Source organism: Xiphophorus couchianus, chromosome 18, assembly GCF_001444195.1.
Source record: "Xiphophorus couchianus chromosome 18, X_couchianus-1.0, whole genome shotgun sequence".
In the NCBI taxonomy this organism is placed as follows: Eukaryota; Metazoa; Chordata; class Actinopteri; order Cyprinodontiformes; family Poeciliidae; genus Xiphophorus; species Xiphophorus couchianus.
In genome coordinates, this window is record NC_040245.1 from 4020483 (window position 1) to 4041114 (window position 20632).

Below are 20632 nucleotides of genomic sequence, written 5' to 3' on the forward strand. Positions count from 1 at the left end.
CCACCAGCAGAGAACTGAAAATTTAAATCATACACGGTCAAAGCTTATATGAAACGTCTTCTTGGAGGAGACGGAGGCGGCACTATTTTGTTCCACAAAAGCGAAATCACTGTGCATGGGGGCGGTTTTGGAGGCAAATATGGACAAAAAAAAAAATGAAATTTGATACCTGGAAACATTTCTTTTATAATAAAACAATATATTTGGCAGAAAATATGGCAATACTACAAAATAAAACAAATGATCGTACATTTTTATTTCTAATTTTAGTACCTATAGATGCAAATTCCTCGAAACTGTAGGACAATTTCCAGATGTTTATGAAGTTTATACATATAGTCATTCTGAAAACTGCATCATGTACCGTGTATTTGACGATTTCTCAGGTAAATGTTTTTAATTCTATATTTTTGTTTGACCAGTTTGTCCCCCTTTCTCGTGTTATTTATTTTTATTATTGTTCATTATGTTGTATTTTATGTGAAACAGTTTTAGAAATGGCCATGATAGCTGCAGAATGAGCTTCTTCACTCGTAATTCCGCCCTCTACTGGCCAACAAAGGTCCCTTTTTAAGGTAATTGTGCAGTAATCAGGTGCATCCTGTTTAACTTGTTATAGCTTCAATTTTCCAAATACATTACATATATATATATATATAAAATCAAATTCACATTTTATTTTCTGTCCAAAATGGTAAACTAGCTATATTCCTTTACTGTTATGTTACAGTCTCAATCTGAGGGATTATATAATATTTATCAGACTGTGTAGCTGTTTGTAATTACAGGTAATCGTCCACTCTAATTTACTTTGGTGGTCCAGTGTTCTGCTCTCGGTCCTTTCTTATTTCTCTCTGTTCGGTTCATCTTGAGCAGCTTAAAGAATTTTTATATTTTAAATTGTCAACACAGATTATGTCCTTTTAAGCGAGTTCCTCTGTATTAACTGCAGACATGCACCGTTCAGTAAGAAACACCCAATCAGAGCCAGGAGGAAGAACTTAGCGCTGTGAATCACTCTAGTGCTCACCCCTCCCCTACATAATCTATAATGGATGCTAAGGCTAGTTAGCATAGCCACACAGACTGAGATATTTCCTGATTCTGATTGGTTGATGTTGGTGCATTTCTTCAGACAGCAATAGTAGCTTAGGCAGGAGGTGGATAATCTCAATCTTTTCACAGATTATTTGTCTCATATTATACTGACATTATGAGAGTTTTATTTTCCTTTTGGGAGAAGTATTTTTTAATTGAATAAACTATTGAGAACCAAGGAAGAGATGAAACCGCAGAGAGACGAGATAATCCAGTTTATTCTGACAGTGTTTGTGTTTTAAAAGAAAAACTGCACAGATAGCAGAAACCCACGGATGCCGTTTGCCTTTAATGATGTGAAAAGGCGTTGATTTGAAACTCACTCCAGAACCACGATCCAGTCCTAAGCCGAGCTCGGAGGACATGCTTTGACAATAAACGTGAAAAACGCACAAATTAACCCAGAATCACAAATTAACCGAGAATCCGACCATTTTGTGGGCTGCTGTTTGTAAAGTTACACAGTAAAAAAACAAAAAACAGCAATAATTTGGTTTATTTTGGCTGTCATAGAGAAAAAAGGGGTGTTTGTTTTTTAAAATCATATTTTCACCATTTTAAAAATTTCTTTTTTTTTCCTCAAAAATGTCTGAGCTAAATCTCAGATTTTTCTAGAAATCAAAACTTTTTCCAATTCTGAAATTTTCAAGTTTTTCCCAGAAATGTTCTGACGTTAATCTAAAAACCTCTGCATTTTTTTTCTAGAATTTTTATTAGTTTTTTTCAAACTCAGAAATTTCCAAGATTTTTTCCAAGCAAATTTTCATGTTTTCAAACTTAAAAACTTTCAAATTCTTTCTCAAAATTTCAGAGTTTTTTTTTCTGGAACCTTTTTGATTTTCGGAGATCAGAAAGTTCCTTGTTTTTTCTGCAAAATGTTTGCAAAAATGTACAACTTTTTTTCCCATTTACTCTGGCCCTAATACGTCGTCGTAGAACTGGCTGTTCAGACTGCTGTGAAAAACATCTGACTTGTGTTTTACTTGCCTGCTGTCTGAACATAAATCTCTGTAATGTCTGCTTGGTTGTTTGACATGAGCTGTAATATGATGGGACTAAACATGTTTGATAAATAACTAACATTTCACATAAACCAGCCTTAGAAGGGTACAACTTAATTTTCCAGGGTTTGTGTTTGTTCTTCTATGTACAAGCGGAAAATGTAAAACTAAAAGATTTGTTTAGTTTATTTGCAGACGGCGGCATCGTTCACTAAATGTGATCCCAGCTCAGACACAAGCAGCAGAAACTTCAAATCTGATGCATTTAATCATAATTTAAAATAATATTCAACTTTCAATCTGATGATTTATTTTCTTTCACCGTTTAAATAGATCTTTTACATTTTATAACTGAAAAAAAGTATGATTTATTATATTTAAAGTGACTAATTTGATAATATTTGGGCTTCTTTTAAATTCTACACAAATCTTTGACTCTGATTCATTTCCTACTTTGTGACTTTATTTGTTACATAATGGCACCAAGGAAAGGAAGGAAGGACAAACGGAAACAAGGAATGGAGGAAAGAAGAAAGGACATAAGGAAGGAAGAAAAAAAGAGAAGAAATGAAATGAGGGAAGACGTAAAGGAGGGATGGATTGAGGAAAGGCGAAAGGAGGAGGGAGAGGGATTTAAAGGAATAAAGTCTGAAAATTTAAATATATCTGCAAATTCCTGTTTTATTTTCTCAAATTTATCCAAACCTGGAAAATACCGGAATCAAATTCCAGTTTCCCAGAGTTCCTATGGGAACCCTGATTCAAGTGCTCCTGATTGCCCCCTGGTGGTCAAACACTGCAATAACACAAAATCTTACCAAGTATTTTGTTGTAGTTTTTACAGTGAACGTCTTCCTTCGCTAGAAATAAGACAAAGCTAACTTACAAGTAGCTTTTCAGCAAATAGGAGCTTGTTTTAAATCAACAATCCCTTAATACTGTAAGCAATATTTTACCTATAACCTGAGGAAAAGTGTATAAAAGTATTTTTGGTGCCAAAGTAATTGTGCCTTGTAACTGAGAAGTTGAAGTGGCAGAGAGAAAAAAAAAAAAAATCCAATATAAGTTTTGTAATTGTAGATTTTTTCAGTCTTTCACAAAAACAAAGCATCTGTTATGCCTCTTCAAATACTTCAATACAAGATGCTAGTTGTATTTTTTAAGTTACACTTTAAAAAAAATATTACACTTCCTTTTACACCAAATGATCCAAAACAAATCTGTAATTGCTGTTTTGTATTTGTGAAACACGGGGAAAAAAATATACAATTACAAAATCCCTAGAAAATTTTTCTCTGCAACTTTAACTTCATAAATACTTTTGCACCTAAAATACCTCCATACATTTTTTTTCCATGTTATAAATCTTTGTGTCCAAACTCTTGAGGCCAAAACTGTCAAATTTAAACTGCTGGCAGACCACAAAATTCACTAAATTTAAAACAAATAAATTAGTTCACTGTAATTTATTTATTTATTTATTTAATTTTGCCTGCTCAACAATAAACTTTCATATTTTCATCAATATTAAAGCTGCAGTGTGTAACTTTTGCAAAAATTTAATATTTTTTACATATTTGCTAAAACTGTCACCATATCGTAACAGGTTGATATCAGACAATCTGTGAAAAGGTCTATACCTCCACCTCCTCCGAGATGCTATTGGGGTCTGAAGAAAACCACCAAAAACAACCAATCAGAGCCAGCAGGAGGGTGTTAACGCTGTCAATCAACCTCATGTACTCATTGCTAAATGTGCTAACGGCAGAGAAACAACGTATCACTACAGGAAAACTATTTATCTGGTGTCATCAGTGGCTATACTAACTAGCATTAGCATTGACAACACAATCTGCTAGCTCAGGGTAGCAGAGACGCACACAAGCATGACTGACAGCACTAAGACCCGCCTCCTGACTCTGATTGGTTGTTTCTAGCAAGCACTGGGCGAAGGCAGAGGAGCTTGATTTTTTTCACATATTTATCTCATAAACTGACATGGTGAAAGTTTCAACAAAAATGTGAAAATCAAAACATTTTTAAAGTAGAAGTTACATATTGCAAGTAATAATTGACTACTATATGTTGCTGAAACGTTACTTGTAAGTTTTGTCTTATTTAAGATATTTGGACTAGAAACTACACCAAAAATAGTTGGAAATATTTTCTGTTTCTTCAGTGTGGAGCTGCTAAGCTGTGGCATATTTTGCTTATGACTCTGGCCGGCTCCCTTTAAGGCTTCTAAACTGCAGAAGTGATTCAGATTTAAAGGTTTCTTTTTTTCTTCTTCAAAGCAACTTCCCCCCCCCCCACCCCCAACGCTCGCAGCTGTGAACTGTGGATTTATTGGATGTGCAAAATGTTGCAAGAGGCAGTTCAGGTGACAGTGATGCTACACCGTAACGGGCTCGTGTGTGTTGTGTGTGTGTGTGTGTGTGCGTGTGCGCGTGCAGGATGAACCCGGACCGCTCCGACAAAAACACCAAATAAAAACACTGACATTTTCAGGCTCCCTAAACAGCAGACAGTTTATGTACAATAGAAGCTTCTTCATATATTAATAATCTTTGCTTTTTTTTCTCCTCCGTCGCTGCAGAGTCATTCTCTCCCGTTTGCGTTTATAGAGCTTTTAATATTTACAGTATAAATTACTACGCAGTCATGTGTATAAATAAATAAACGAAACAACCGTGGCTCTGTTGCATGATGAAGCCGAGGCTTTGCTGAGGAAGAGGAGCGGGAAGAAGGCGGAGAACTCGTCCTGAACGCTGCAGCATTTAAATCCAGCTCAACCAAAACGAGAAACGCTCAATCGGAAACAAAGATGGAGGAGAGAAATATAAAAACCCAGAAAGAAAATGATCCGAAGCTGTTTCTCATTGAAAGCATGAAGAAAAAAGAAAGTACACCCTCTTTTAAATCTCCAGATTTTTGTTTTGTTTGTGGAGAGGAAGGCGGAGTTCCCAGAGAGAATGCTCGGTTGCACCGGGAGAACATCCAAACTTAAGCAGAGCGCAAACTAAAATAGAAAAACTGTGTGTGGAAAAACTAAGTACACCCCTTGACCTAACTTCATCCGACCACAGTGGAGAAACTTTGAGATTTGTTTCAGCAGAACTGGAGCCCAGAGCACCACTCCTCCACCACCATGCTTCATATTCAGCATTATTCCGTTGAAATTCAGCTGAAACCAACGATTATTTTAAAAAACAATTATTTTGACGATTCAGCGATTAATTAGATTTTAAAAAATTGGCACATTCTGCAGATTTTTTATGAACCACCAAAGATTATTTTATACAATATCAGAAATACATTAAAATGCAAATCAGAAAATAAAAATTTTGGTGCCTAAATTGCAATAGCAGAATTCTTTAAATTGTTACTTTTAACAAAGGATGAATCTGCAGCTAAAAAAAAAAACTCTTGAAAAAAATCTGTTCAATATTTTTTGGATGTTTTTTAAATTTTTTATCTTAGATCCAAAATGCTTTTACTTTCTGTACAGTTTTGACTTATTTACTGCTCTGACTGTGTTGTTCTTTCAGTAAATTGCTTTTTTGTAAAAGTCGTTATTCCAGAAATCTTTTGGTTCAGTCAGATGCAGTTTGGCAAACTTAACTCATTCTGAGATTTCGTTTCAGGGACAAGAGACTCTAGAGCCATCCAGTTATGAACTTTGACCTTTAGCATGCTAACTGCAGCCCGTAGGGGTTGAGTTGGAGATTTGGGGTTTCTGTGCGTTGTGGGGTTTGAATTTGAAGTGACATTACAGCTGATTAAAATGTTTTCCACTGCTCCATTGCTTCTCTGGACTTGATAAGCAGCACCAGGCTGAAGCCCCGGTAAACGAAGGGTGTACTTACTTTTTCATCACACGGATTGTATATTTAGGATTCGCCTTTGTGTAATAAATAATGACAGTGTTGAACCTGATGTGTTTCTCCCCTCCTGAGGTTGGATTTAAATAGTTAAAGAGGGTGTACTTTCTTTTTCTGCCATCTGTGTTAGCAGTCAGTATCTAACCTGCAGTATGCAGCAGTCAGGGTGATCAGTGTTTGAACAATCAGGGGAAATCTCATCTGGAAGATGCTCTCTGCATACTTGGTAATAACAAACGGGTTCCTCCAGGAATAAAACTTGAAATAAAACTTTACGTCTGAAAGGTTGCAGACTTCTACAGATCAAACTTTAAGTAAAAAGTTAAAGTTTTAAGCACATTTTAAACATAAATTTAGGCCTTTTAAAGGATTTCAGTCAGAATTCCTAGATGGTTCCTGTTCTCAGAGTTTCATCTGAAATCTTTCTGACTCCCGTCTGCTGCAGGTAAGATACTAGCAGCTCAAAACTATTCTGCATAACCCCGTTTCTCTAACACCGACTCTTAAGTTTTGCATAAAACGGAAATAAATATGAGATTTTCCTCCAGAGAAAGTCCAGGAGTCAGGGTCAGAGTTTCGGGCTTAATTTCCGCCTCAGAGTTTCAGCGATCAGAGACGCTGAGGGTTTGGTTCTGGTCGTTGGCCCCAAAAGAAGGTTTAAGAAGAGGAAGGTGGCGTCGAACAGAAAACTGAAGAGGAGGGATGAGTGCAAAGCTTCTCCTCCAGCTATACGACCGTTCCACTCGGAGAGTTTCCGTTCTGTGCTGTCAGGTTCTGAACAAGAGAGAAAACCAGAATCAGCTGCAGATCTGACATAAATAAAGTTCTAAACCTTTTATTCTTCTTCTTTAATTCCAGCAGGTTGCTGCCATCAAGGGAGACATTTTATAGAAAATACTTTGAAATATCTTGAGTTTGAAAAGTCAAAACATTTCTAGTAAAAAATATGAATTTTCTTTAAATTAATTAAAATTGTCTACAAAAAAAAAAAAACAAGAAAAAGTTTTAAAAGTCAAAAGATTTGCTAGAAAAGAAGATTAATCCCAGAAACTTTTAGAAAAATTTCAATTTCTGAGTTTGGAAAGTCTAAAAAAAAATGCAAGTAGGAAAAAAATCTGAAATTTGTTGGTGTTATTATACATTTTCTAGAAAAAACAGAGACATTTCTGAGATGGAAAAGTCAAAAATTTGCTAGAAAAAAAATAAAAAACTGAGATCAATCTCAGAAATATTTGAGAAAAAAGAAGGAAATATCTAAGTTTGAAAAGTGAACATTTTCCATAAAAAAACAAACTAAAATTTTTAGGTTAATCTAAAACATTTTTTGAGTTTCAAAAGTTGAAAAGTTTTTGTTGTTTTTTTCTATAAAATTTCTAATTCAATCTCAAAATTTCTGATTTTTCTAGCAGTTTTTTTTTTACTTTTGAAGCTCAGAAACATCCAAGTTTTTTTTTAGAAAATTTTTGAGTATTATCTCAAGATTGCTGAGTTTTTTGATGGAATTTTACTCCAGCTTTTTTCTGATCTACAGCAGCTCTAATGCTCTGATATAATCTCCATTCCTAAAGGGAACATTTTCAGCTGTTGACCTCTGAAGTTTAACGCCACAGCTCAGCAGAAACCTTAAACTGGAAGCACGTTTGGTTGCAGTATTTGGTTGTGAAGACTTGGTGGAAACGTACCGCCTTCCCCGGCCGCGCCCAGGTGCAGATCAGGCCCTCCTGGCAGGCCGTGATGATGCAGTCGTCCATGAACACCAGGACGGTCAGCCTCTCGTGTGCGATCTTCTTGCAGACCAGCGGCTCCAGCAGTGGTACTTCGTGCATGCGGGGGCAAAGCGTCGTGCCCAGCACCTTGGCGCCGTCCAGCCGGTTGCTGCGGGGGGCAACGTTGATCTTGTCGTTGCTCTTGCTGATGTTGCCCAAGCTGTGGTAGCGCTTGTGCTCCTTCTCCACGCTGCCGCTCCCGGACTTGTCCGACTTGCGCTCCTGCAGGGACAACGTGGCGAAGCGGCCGATGCTGAAGGGGGCGATGTTGCCCCCGCCGCCGCTGCCCCCACCTCCGCCTCCGCCTCCGCCGCCCTCGGAGGCCCCCGGACCCTTGGAGGCATTCGCCACCGCCGGGTGGGGCAGGGAGTTGGAGCGGGACAGGGAGCGGGGCAGCGGCAGGGGAAGCGTCGGCGGGTTGGCGCTAGTGGTGTTGGCGCCCGGTGGGTGATGGTGCCCCTCCACGCCTCCGATCCCGCCGCCGCCGCCAGAGCTGCTGTTGACCCCGCCGCTGCCAGAGTTGGGCAGCGAAGGGCCGAAGGTGTTGGTGAAGGCGCGGGACAGGGGCAGGCGGGGGTACAGTACGTCGTCTGTCAGGTCCCACAGACAGAACTGCGTGTCCTGACCCACCGAGCCGAACCGGTACGTGACGGACGGCGAGCCGCCGCCTTTCGAGCTGTGCCGCGAGAGGCGCGACAGCGTGCTGCTCGTCCGCACCCTGCCGAAGTGCGTGGAGTTATTCTGCGCCCCCTGGTGGAGGTCTTCCTCGCTGCCGCTGAGCTCCATCGGCTCGTCGTCCTCCAGCGAAGTGGTGAAGGGGTCGAACGCCACCACGTTGACCCATGACTTGTGGCCGTGGCCGCGTGCCACCACCCGGCTCTCGGCGAACGACCAGACGGTCACCAGGTCGTCCTCGCCGCCAGTGGCCAGGTACTTCCCGTCGGGGCTCCAGGAAACGCAGAGCAGCCCGCCGAAGTAGCTCTTCATCACACCCTGCAGCTCCATCGAGTCGAAGTGGAAGACGCGCAGGCAGCCGTCCTGACCCACGCACGCCACGTGAACGCCGTCCGGCGAGAAGGCGAACTCGTTCAGGCCGCCCTCGCCCACGGCCCACCGCAGCAGGGGGTTGCGCGGCGTCTTGCTCTTGCAGGCGTAGACGGCGAAGCCCTCGCCCTGCCGCAGCAGCGAGTACTGCGGAGCGGTGGTTCCGCACGGATGGTCCACGTTGTACAGGTAGAGGTGACCGCTGGCGTGGGAGGCCAGGAACAGGTTCTCCGACTTGGGCAGCCATTTTAGGCACGTCACCTTGGATTTGTCGATCAGCCTCTGGAATTCGGGAAGGAAATACCATAAAGTTTGTATGTTATGACAATTAAAATACACACAGAATAAAGAATGAAAAGTGGGTAACTGTTATTTCACAAATGTTTTTGGTAACCCTTTATTTGAAGGGGTGTGAATATAAGATTTGACACGGTAATGAACAGGAAGGAGTCTTCAGAAATGTTGTCATGAAGTGTCATCCAGTAAATGAAAAAGTTTTAGTTCTACTGGAATATTATTTCACTTAAGAAAATGTCATGTTATAAGTGAAATAATCAGCCAATGGAACAAGTAGCTTTTAGCTTTTAATTAAGGAATTATTGACTTAAAACAAGCTCATACTTCATGCTGAAAAGTTACTTTTAAGTTAGTATTTGCACTAGAAATTAGACCAAAACTACTTGGTCAGATTTTGTGTTTTTGCAGTGCAGATTCTTAAAGGGAATTTTGACCTTTGATCTTTCAGTCGCTGGTCTGAAAAAAAAAAGCTTCACACTGTAGAAGATTTCACAAACTATTACAAATCTATTAGAAGAACTAGATTTCCCCTGAAACGGGATAAATGCGACAGAAGTCGTACCTCCTCATTGAAGAGCTTACTGGTTTCCTTCTTGATGGGGTCGAGGTACTGGACCTGGCCGGCGGAGAAGCCCACGATGAGCGCCACGCTCTCCGCCGTGGCCGAGTACTGGTTGAAGTCGTGACACGTCGGCTGGGTCCCCTTGTAGATCCTCTTGTCTATGGGTTTACTGAGGTCCACGGCCTGCAGGGCAGAAAGGTCAGTGAGGAGAAACTCCTGGTCCACAACAGCTGCAAAGCCAGTGACCACAGAACTGTGGAAAATAAATTAGCTTAACGGAAACAAGATAATTTTGAAAAAACTCATGTTTTTTTATTTTTTTAAAAGTTTTTGCTCTAGGATGAGTAGACCTGGTATAGTAATTAATACATCAATTAATCACATGATAAATAAAAATGAGCTCAATCATTTCAATTTACATGACTAATCGTTTTCCTCTTCCTACCAAAAACTGGATGATTAAAATCTTCTGCTTTGGACTCAACTAACCCTTACTTTACTGAGACTTCATAATTCATTTTATTTGTTGTTTTCTTTATTTATTTTAGATATTTAAAATGTCTTCCAGTTCCAGTGTTAAATGTTCATTAAAAATTGTACGTTTATTGGTCAGTAAGAATATGTTCTTACATTATTACCATTATATTAATTGAAAATGGTCTCAAAATAACAATATTATCATTTATTGCAACAACTTCTGGGACAATTTGTCATCCAGCAGCATTTGTTATCATGACAGGCCTAAGGATGAGGGGATTTTTCTGCCATATCAAAATAGATGTATCTTACAAAACTGCAGTGGAAACACTTATTTCAACAGCCGGATGTTACCACTGGCAGAAATGACGAATAAGAAGACAGGAAGCGGTAGGAAAACGATGGTTTGTTTCCTCAAAACGTAGCATGCCTAGCTGCTCCCAAGTAGGCGGGGCTTGTTGCTTCCACACTTAAATAAACATCGAGGTCTCCTTTGATTGGCTGATAGATTATGAATGCCATGGTTGAACTATGGATTTATCTCCTACCACTTCCTGTCATCTTCTTCATTGTTTTCGCCAGTAGTAACATCTGGCTGTTGATCGCATGACTCATCTGATGTGGAAAAAACTGTTTCTATTGCACTTTTGCAAAATAAGTCTATTCCAAAATGGCCTTAAAAGCATTAAAAGTTTTTAATCAAAAACATAAGTTTTGTTTTTAAATTGCAGTGTTTCAATTTAGCAAATTAATTTTCTTCATATAAATTTGCTCAATTTTACGGTTAATGGACACGCAGTTTGTGAGAGCTCTGGCGGAGCTAGCTGCACGTGGTCTGAAAAAACCCCCCAAAAGCAAACCATTGTCCTCCTACTACTTCCTGTCGTCTTCTTTGTCGTTTCCGCCAGTAGTAAGATCCATGTTGATCACATGACTTGTGTCGCGCTAAAAGTGTTTCCATTACAGTTTTCCAAAATACAAAGACAGACAGATGTAATTCAATACGGCCGAAATAACCACCTCATCCTATAGAGCAAAAACCTTTAGGAGTTTTTCCAAAATTTGCGTGTTTCCATTAAGAAATAAAAATTTTCTATGTCCTGTTATAGTTGTTATGGTTCATTTTAGACGCGGCCAGTGAGTGAGTTTGCGGGGACTATTTCAGCTGGATGCTCGCTTCCTGCTCCTCCAGCATCACCGGGGCCCTCCTGCAGGTTCCACGGACTCTGCATCCATTTTGGCCGCCCCTCATCCAGGAGGCCCCGCGTTGAAAACCGGCTGAAACTCGGCGCCCAGCAGGTTAGCAGGCTGGGCTAAAGCGGCGCACCGGAGGCTCACCTTCTTGATGTTGGTGTAGGTGTAGAAATACAGCTCCCTGCCGATGTTGAAGCACACCCGCTCCGACTCCTCGCTCGGGTCTTCGGGCTGCAGCTTCACCATGGAGACCCGGACAGGCGGCAGGAAGCCCGCCGGGGAGGAGTTGGCCGCCGCATTGGAGGAGGACGAGGCTGAGGCGGCCCCGGGCCCCTGCAGCAGCCCGACCCCTGCGCCGGGGATCGGTCCGGGTCCTGCGCCGGGCCCCAGCGTGGCTCCGGCGGTCGGGCCCCGCGGCAGGCCGCCCCGCTGCTGCGAGTCGGAGAGGGTGAGCAGCTTGTAGAAGCCCTCTCTGGTCCGGAACTGGGATTTAATCTCATTGATATCCTTCAGAGCGCCGCCATCTCCGGCCATTTTCAGTGCAAACGACCGCACAGGAAACACTGGTTCTGACCTGGAAATAAAAACACTGCGATGGGAGTAAAAAATAAAATAAAATAAAATAACCGAATCAGGACTGATGGCGATGGAGGAGAGCAGCAGCCGAGCTCAGCCTGGCCCGCTCCGGCACACCCGGTCCGGTCCGGTGCATCCTACAGCCGCGCCGCCGCCGCCTGCAGCCGAACCCCGCGGAGGAAGCTTCTCTGAGCCGCTGCGAGCAGCAGCATCCTCCCGCTGGCTTCCAGTGTGCGTGGAGTGCGTGAGGCGCGGTGCGTCTGCTGCTGCTGGTCGGGCCTGGCACTGCGTCGGTGGTCCGAGGGAGGGCGGGAAGAGACAAGACATCCGGGCTGGGTCACCCAGTGGCACCGAACCGGACCAGCTGGGAAACCCGCGGTCCAATTAAAACACATGGAAAACAATGAAACAACAAAAACCAAGGCGCACCAGGGATGTTGACAGAAAAAAGGAGTAAACTTCAGCCAAAAAAATCTAAACTTTTGTAGTAAAATGAACATTTGAAAAGTTCAAAATTTGACAGAAAAAAAAATAACATTAATAATTTGAGAGAAAATAAAAACCCGGAAATTTTGAGTTTGAAAAGCAAAAAAATTGCTAGAAAAGAAAATCAAAATTTTTTTGATTGTCTGAGAAGTTTTCTAGAAAAACGTGGAAATGTCTGAGTTGCAAAGGTTGAAAATTTGCTGGAAAAAACTTGGAGATTTTGAAATTAATCACCAAAAATTTCTACAAAAAACTTTGAAATTTGTGAGATCCAACAGTCTAAACATGTGCTAGAAAAAAAACATTTCAAATTTCATTTTGTTACTCTGAAAAAGCATTGAGAAAAAACTTGGAAATTTATTAGTTTGAGAAAAAAATGCCAGAATTTTAGATTAATCTCACAGGTTTTAGGTTTCATAGAAAAATATCTGCAATTTCTGAGTTTCAAAACTTGAAAATTTGCTAGAAAATAATAAAAATTTTAGATTAAGAAAAATTAGAGAATATTATCAATGTGGAGCTAAATTGGAGCTATAAAGTTTGAAACCGAAAAAAATTGAAACTGAAAAAAGTTCAAAACTACTTTTCAGATTCACAGTTTTTTAAAGTTTTTTAAAAAATTTTTTTAAACAAACTTTGTGTCCCCAATTTAGCTCCATATAGCTCCTCTCCCATCCCTTACAATGACACTCAGCCAGCCTCTTGTTGTGTTATTTACCTTTATTAGAGTGTAACGGGAGTAACACACACACATAATGCAACACTGACACACAAGCTCAGGTCACACAACGCAGCACAGCAGCTTGTTTGGGGAAACGTACGGAAGCCATTTTGTCAGTCCCTGCAGGCTGTGATCAATAACACTGTGCAGGAAGGAGGCTGCAGTGGGACCTTCCTTCACTCGTTTTCAGGGTTTTCTCAGTACTCTGGCGTCTCCAGAGTGGAAAAGAGCATAAATAAAGAGCAGGCTCCCTCTGACCGAGGGAGAAGAGCTGCAAACCACCTCCTTGTGTCGTCACTTCCTCCTCTGTCTCAAGATAAGATAGTAGGAGAGTCGCAGCAAATGTTCAACAAATGTTCTGCCTGCTGTTTTTTTGTCTGTTTTTCATTTCCAGCTGATTTCTGGGAGACAGGAAGTCGTCGCGGCGGAGCGTCAGGGTAGCAGGACGTAGTTCTCAGCGACTTCCAGGAGGTAAAGGTTGGAGAGTCCGAGCTGGTCCTCGACCTGACGCGTCTCCAGCACCACCATCCTGCAGGACAAAAGAAATTTCAATAATTCAACTAACTAAAACTAATTAACACGTCTCATTCCGCAAAATTCAAACACTGAAATCTCTAGAGTTTTCAAACTCTAGAGATAAAAACAACAAAATGATCTAAAAAAACTCACTGATATCATTTATTATTAACAGTCTTGTGAAAGTATTCTGGGTAAACTAAAATATAACTAAATTTATATATTTTGAAATGCCGATTTCAATAATGTTGCTAAACATGAAATGGAAGACAACCTTTATTTCAAGAGCAAAGAAACACAAAATACAAAAAGTCACAAAACAACAACAAAAAAGAGTTTCTGGGTTTCAAATAAAACAAAATTTTGTGATTCCAACTGTCCTAAAATAAGAAAAGTTTATTTTGATTCAACTTTAGACGGTGAGAAAAAAGTCTATTTATTAGTGCATGAAAATATTTGGTTTCAACCAAGTAGTTTTATCCAAATTTAGGCTTTTAATCAAACATTAGAGTTGCACTTTATTACAAAAACTGAGCAGTTTGAAAATCAGGAACTTTCAAGGACTTTATACAGAAATCAAGCACTTTCCAAACCCTGAAAACACAATTTTCAAGGAATCAAGTACCAATATGAACACTAAACTTAAAATATAAAGACACCCGAGAATATCTTGTGTTTTTCTTTTTCGTCAATAAATATTTAATATTGAATGAGAACAATACTGAAAATAATAATTAAACAAACAGATGAAATATTCTTTGTAGGGGAGATATTATGTGTTTCCAGGCACACAGAGTCATTTTATAGCACAACCAAGTAACTATGTCACCTTCAGTTATTATAAAAATGCTCAGTGGCTACAGAAAGTATTCAGAGCCCTTTAAATGGAGCTAAAATTTAAAAAGTTCAAATTATTTCCCATGAACGAACACTCAGCGTCTTGACAGAAAAACCCAGGAATGTAGAACTTTCTGCAAATTTATCAGAAAAGAAAACTAGACCATTGTTGACATAAACAGAAACCAACATGGCTGCCGTCCCTCACTGACTATAATTTGAGAGCAGCAGCAGCAGGTGAGCAGCCTACCTGTCTGACTTCACTATCCTGTAGATCTTCCTGTGATCCGTCATTTCGTCCAGAACCTCAGTGAAACTTTTCGTTCTCCTCTGCCAGCCGTGACGCCAAACAGCCAAAAGTGTGTCTTCAAAATACACTGGAGAAAAAAATGTACTTTTAATATGCTTACTTATTCATAATGGAGGAGTTTAGGACATCTGCATGGGTCTAACAGGAAGTATTTTGGCCTTTTAACAAGAATAACAATAGTTAATTGTTCAGTTGTGATCAGTATTTATCGGCTGATTGATGGTTTTTCTCACCTATAGATTCAACGTCATGAGAGAAAATGGTTTCCTGAGGTGAATGTCGGTTAGTCTTCAGCTCTCCTTCCAGGCTGACGACTTGAACCGACCCTGCAGAAAAAACAAGAGTTAAAACAACACAGAGGCAGGAAACGGAGGATCTACCCACCAGAGTTCAGACCAAAGAGAGAGAAGAATGAAAACGAACAGAAAAAATTATAAAGTGGAAAAGAAAAATATAGAAAATAAAAAATATAAAGAAAAAAACAAGAGAAAAAAGAAAAATTATTTTAAAAAAATAAGAAAAAGTAAAACAAAAAATAAATTAAAGGAAAAATCAGAATAAAAAAATAGAAAAAAGGTAAAAGAAAAATAGAAAAACAGGAAAAAACTGATAAAATAAAAAGCTGAATAAATGCAGGAAAGAAAATAAAGTAAAAAAGGAGAAGAAAGAAAAAAATAATTTTTGTAAAACAAGAAAAAAAGAAAACAAAAAAATAGAAACATTTGAGAAAAACTATTAAAGAAAAATATCTGACAATACAAACAAAAAATTAAAAAATAATAAAACAAAAAGGGAGAAAGAATCAAAGAAAATGAAAAAAAGGAACAAAGAAAATGCCGAGAAAGGTTAGCTAAAATCCAAGATGGCCGACTTCATATTTGTTGTAGAGTGTAGGCGCAAGAGACTTTAACTAGACCTTGGGAAGTTCTATCAAATTTAATGCCTTTACCATAAATTTAACTGTATCAGGAGAGTAAATTTAATTTCATGCAAAACTGACTGCTAAATTTGCTGAGTGTTTGTTTATATTTAAACTCAAAAAAGCCAATTTATTTAACAGATTATTATTTAATGATGATAAGCAGAAAAATCCTTTAGATAATACATCAGGTCTGGCTGCTTCAGTTAATTGTAATTACTTTTTACAGTGTGCTTGCTAGTTTTTATTAGTTAATATTAGTTAAATATTCTGTTTAGTTTCAGTTTTTTTATACTTTGGTTAAATTTTCGGTGCAGAATTGAAAAAGGTTAAAGTATTGTGATCATGTATACATAGTTTGGGTAATGAATACTAAACAGATGACAGTATTTTTAATAAATATAATTAATTACTGTTGAAAGGCAGCTGACTCTGGAGTTTTATCCCAATGTTTGCTGTCGCCATTTTGAGGACTAAGCAGCATGGAGTGCCGTAAATTGACGTAAGCTGGTTGTGTGGGTAAAAAAACGCTAATAAACAGATTCATAGACACAAAAATGAAGGATACTACATCAATAATTGCATAATGTTAGTTATAGTTTTTCCCCATTAATTACCGTTTTTATTCATTCCGGTTTTTGTTATGTCATTAGTGTTACTACTTAGTGGGACTTACTCTCCATGAGCACCAGCAGCGAGTTTCCGTCCAGCTGGTTGACCTGGACGACTTCGGGACAAGGCTTCTCTGTGGGGACAGAAACGCCATCAGCGTCTCGACGCAATGGCTGCTGGGAAACGTCCTGAGGGGAACGTCAGCTCACCCATGCCGGAGTTGAAGAACCAGGACGTGTTGGAGTTCAGGTTGATGTATTCCACGCTGACCGGTGTGCTGGGGTTGCAGCCGCGCGACACGCCGATGCACACCATGGGGTATTCCTGCAGCGGCGGCACCACCATCTCAAACACCCGCAGGGGGCTGGGCAGCGGGAAGTCGAAATGCTGCAAGGCAGGGAGACAGCGTTCACTCAGACCTCCCCACTGGGAAACATTCAAACGATTAATCGATTATTCAAATAATCTTCAACTAGTTTACGATCGATTAATCGTCACATTGCGAAAACACAAAATCTTACCAAGTATTTTTTTTGCTGATTTTCACTTGAAATGAGACAAAATTGACTTACAAGTAGGCCTTTCACGTAATCAGCATACATGAACAGGATTTACTACTTCTGTAATTATACTGCTTATTAATAATATATACTGTATTTCTCATTTCCATTCCTCTGTTGCCTGCTGTTGCTAAAAAGCTTAAAAAATAAAACATCTGTCTGTAAGTATTTCCTACCCAGAACTTATCAAGTAGCAGTTTCAGCTTCACCTGGTTCAAATTCTGTAAAAATCTCCTACGAAGCATCAAATTATTGACCAAATTACAGATTAGCTCTATGCTGTCAGCCCGATAAAAAAGGCTGAACTTTTCAAATGCTAGTATTTTTTAACTGCAGAGGCATCCTTTGCTACAAATGATCAACTGATCACTGAACGGTTGTTATTTTATTGGGTTTTAGGCAATAAAATGTTTATTTTCCTATTTGAAAAAATATTTTACTACATTTCTAATGTTGTATAAAAAGGTGAAGTGGTTCAATAAAAAATCTGCAGAATGTGGCAAATTTTTTACCCAATTTTTAAAAATCAATTCATTGTCAGAATAACCGATTAATCATCAGAATAATGAATTAATCATTAGAATAACCGATTAATCATCAGAATAATGAATTAATCATTAGAATAACCGATTAATCATCAGAATAATCAATTAATCATTAGAATAACCGATTAGTCATCAGAATAATCAATTAATCATTAGAATAACCAATTAATCATTAGAATAATAGATTAAAATAATTGTTAGTTGCCGTCTAATAATTGTTAGAAAACTTTTTTAAAAGTCTGATTTTTCCCTCCTCTGAGTTCATGAGGTTTGTCTGAACGGCGGCGTTTAAATGCGCGTACCTTGATTAGCATGAACTTGTGCATCGGCTCGTACCACTGCAGCAGAACCACGCTGGAGTCCAGAGCGCAGCAGAGGAACAGGTTTCCCCCTGGAAAAACAAAAACAGCACAGACGCTCTGGAGTTTTAATCTGAAACTCATCAAAAATCCGTCTTTACAGATACTTATAAATTAAAATTAAATCGAGATTTCCATGCAGTGACGCGGGTTTTCCTGCTCACCGACTGTGCAGGTCTTGCATCCTTTTGTATCCGGTATTTTGCTCGTCACCGCACATTTTCTAAACAAAACACAGTTTTAGCCAGGCGAATTCTTCCATCTTTTCACTGGGAAATAAAAAGGCGGATGAAATAAAGCCCTTCGTTACCTTGACAACAGCCTGTGAGTCGGTAAGGGAACCATCCGCTGGTCTTTCCTGGCCTGTTCGTATAATTCTTTTAGTGAGTGTGAATGAAGCTGCGACGATTTACCTGGAAAACAATCAGTTTTATTCAGTTTTCTCACAGTTTTAGAAAAAATTTCCTTTAATAAAATCCACAAAGTTCAGCTGAAAGGAGCCAGCTGCAGCTTGAGGTTGCAGGTTTGATGGTTAACCCCTTAAAGGCTGATTTTATTTATCCAAATTCTACAAACAATGTTGCTATTTATGTATTTGCTGTAAATTAATTAGAGATTAGAAATGGGAACATTTCACCCACCATCAGTGTAAATGTAGTTATGATGCTAATTAGATACACCAGGCGCTTAAGGAATGAAACGCTTTTAAATCCCGGTTTATTAATTATTTTATAGATGCTGCTTTTGCTCAAACAAAATGCTGAAATAGAATCAAATTCTACAAAAATATTTATTACAGGGTTTTAAATGCAGTGTCTGCATAGTTCCATTAGGTCCTGGGCTGACTTTTGCAGTATGAAATGTGCTTTGATTTAAGGCTTCATAATATTTGATTTGATTTTGAATTGACTATTTCTACAATTATATTGATTCTTAATATTATATACTGTATTTCTTATTTCCATTCCTCAGTTGCCCAGAGTTCCTAAAAAGCTTCAAACTCAAAATTAGAATAAATTTAGAATTATTAATTTTTTTTCTCTCTTTTAAATCATCTTTAAGTGTCCTAAACAGCTCTATATAAATTTGATATATTATTATTATTCATATAAATAACTGGTCATTTTGGTTACATGTTGTCTATTTTAATATATCATAAATTGAGAACATGAGTAAGTCTAAATATATATATATATTTTTCCCAATTTAACTTACTTTAGTAAATAAAATTAACCCTTTCTCGGCCGTTGTGGACTTCCATGAACCGCATGCAGTTCACACTTTGACCACCAGATGGAAGCAAAGCGCTTCCAACAGAATGAGAGATAATGTATCAACAAAATATGAAAGTTTGTTTAAATGGGGAGTTTTTTATTTTGTGTGTATGTGTATTGGGGAGAGGGGTTCCCGCCATTTTGTTTTAACAAATTTGTCCTCTGTGTTGTGGCCAGCCGGGAAATTTAGGAATTGTAATTTTTATTTTATTTCAGATAAAATGTTCACTTCGTTTTCCATTCAGAAGGGCTACATTTTTGTTTATTTTAGGCTTGGAAACCCTGAAATATTTGCTTTCTGTTTGTAAACATCTGTGGAAAAATGAATGATTGAGATGCTAAGTTGATTATTTTATTCATTGGCGTCACGTTTAATTTAAAATTTATTACTCTAAGGGGGGAGAAAGGTTTAATAAAAACTACAATCAATTCTTCGAATCATAATAATGATGACAATGAATAAGTTGGTGGAAATAAAGAGATTAATTAAATCTTTTGCGCTTTTAAATAAACAAAAAATTGAGAAATATTCATAATGATGTCTATTATGTTTATTATCTATCACTGTAAAAATGTCCATCCATCCATCCATCCATTTTCTGTTCACCCTTGTCCCTAATGGGGTCGGGAGGGTTGCTGGTGCCCATCTCCAGCTACGTTCCAGGCGGGAGGCGGGGTACACCCTGGACAGGTCGCCAGTCTGTCGCAGGGCAACACAGAGACATACAGGACAAACAACCATTCACACACAACACACACCCCTAGGGAGAATTTAGATATACCAATTAACCTAACAGTCATGTTTTTGGACTGTGGGAGGAAGCCGGAGTACCCGGAGAGAACCCACGCATGCACAGGGAGAACATGCAAACTCCATGCAGAAAGACCCCGGCCGGGAATCGAACCCAGGACCTTCTTGCTGCAAGGCAACAGTGCTACCAACTGCGCCACTGTGCAGCCCTCCTGTAAAAATGTATCTAATGTATTACAGAAAAAGAGAATAAAATTTTTACTAATCAAACAAAATATATCACTAAATATGTGTCATCTAGCAATGGAAAAGCTTAAAAACGTATTGCTTATTTTTATAGTTCAAACACCAAATATAACTTAATGTGCTTAAATACGCACTTTAAACTCCACAAACCGAAAAAAAATAATTTGATGAATAAACCGAGCATAATGCACTGCTTCTTAAAACTGTATTTTTCATTTCCATTCCTCAGATGCCTAGTGTCGCTAAAAAGCATCAAACTCAAAATTAGAATTATTTTATTTTATTTTTTTGTCTTGTAAAGTGTCTTTGAGCGTCTTAAAAAGCACTAGATAAATTTGAAGTATTGTTATTATTAGAAATAACTTTGTTACCTGTCGTAGAAAACATTAGCAACGTCGTATGATTGAATTTAAATTATATTTTTTTGTCGACACGTGTTGCTTGCTGCATAAATAAACCAAACTGATTTACCTGACACAGACATGAGGACGTTATTAATGGTGTAAACCCAGGAGCATTTCCCGGGATATAACTGGAAGAGAGGAAACAAACAACACGTTAAAACATTTATTTCAGTTTAAGTGTTTAGAGAGTTTAAGG

General features: G+C 38.8%; 2 protein-coding genes across 2 annotated transcripts in view; both read right to left on the reverse strand.

The window, feature by feature from the left end:
- Positions 1–1298: 1298 nt before the first annotated feature.
- On the reverse strand, positions 1299–11880 carry LOC114133497 (WD repeat-containing protein 20). Its single transcript, XM_027999471.1, has 4 exons — positions 11465–11880; positions 9650–9832; positions 7663–9072; positions 1299–6754 (listed from the first exon to the last, which is right to left on the reverse strand). The coding sequence occupies exons 1-4, from the start codon at positions 11852–11854 to the stop codon at positions 6707–6709; spliced, it is 2031 nt and encodes a 676-aa protein (XP_027855272.1). The 5' UTR covers positions 11855–11880; the 3' UTR covers positions 1299–6706.
- Positions 11881–13082: 1202 nt separating this feature from the next.
- map4k1 (mitogen-activated protein kinase kinase kinase kinase 1) overlaps positions 13083–20632 on the reverse strand; it is a 49583-nt gene continuing 42033 nt past the window's right edge. Inside the window, exons 24-32 of the mRNA XM_027999446.1 lie at positions 20504–20564; positions 18072–18174; positions 17926–17984; positions 17705–17793; positions 16507–16684; positions 16362–16430; positions 15000–15092; positions 14707–14833; positions 13083–13632 (exon numbers count right to left, since the gene is read on the reverse strand). Of these exons, the coding sequence (XP_027855247.1) occupies positions 13536–13632; positions 14707–14833; positions 15000–15092; positions 16362–16430; positions 16507–16684; positions 17705–17793; positions 17926–17984; positions 18072–18174; positions 20504–20564 (876 nt within the window). The 3' untranslated portion in view covers positions 13083–13535. The remainder of the gene's footprint in view (positions 13633–14706; positions 14834–14999; positions 15093–16361; positions 16431–16506; positions 16685–17704; positions 17794–17925; positions 17985–18071; positions 18175–20503; positions 20565–20632) is intronic.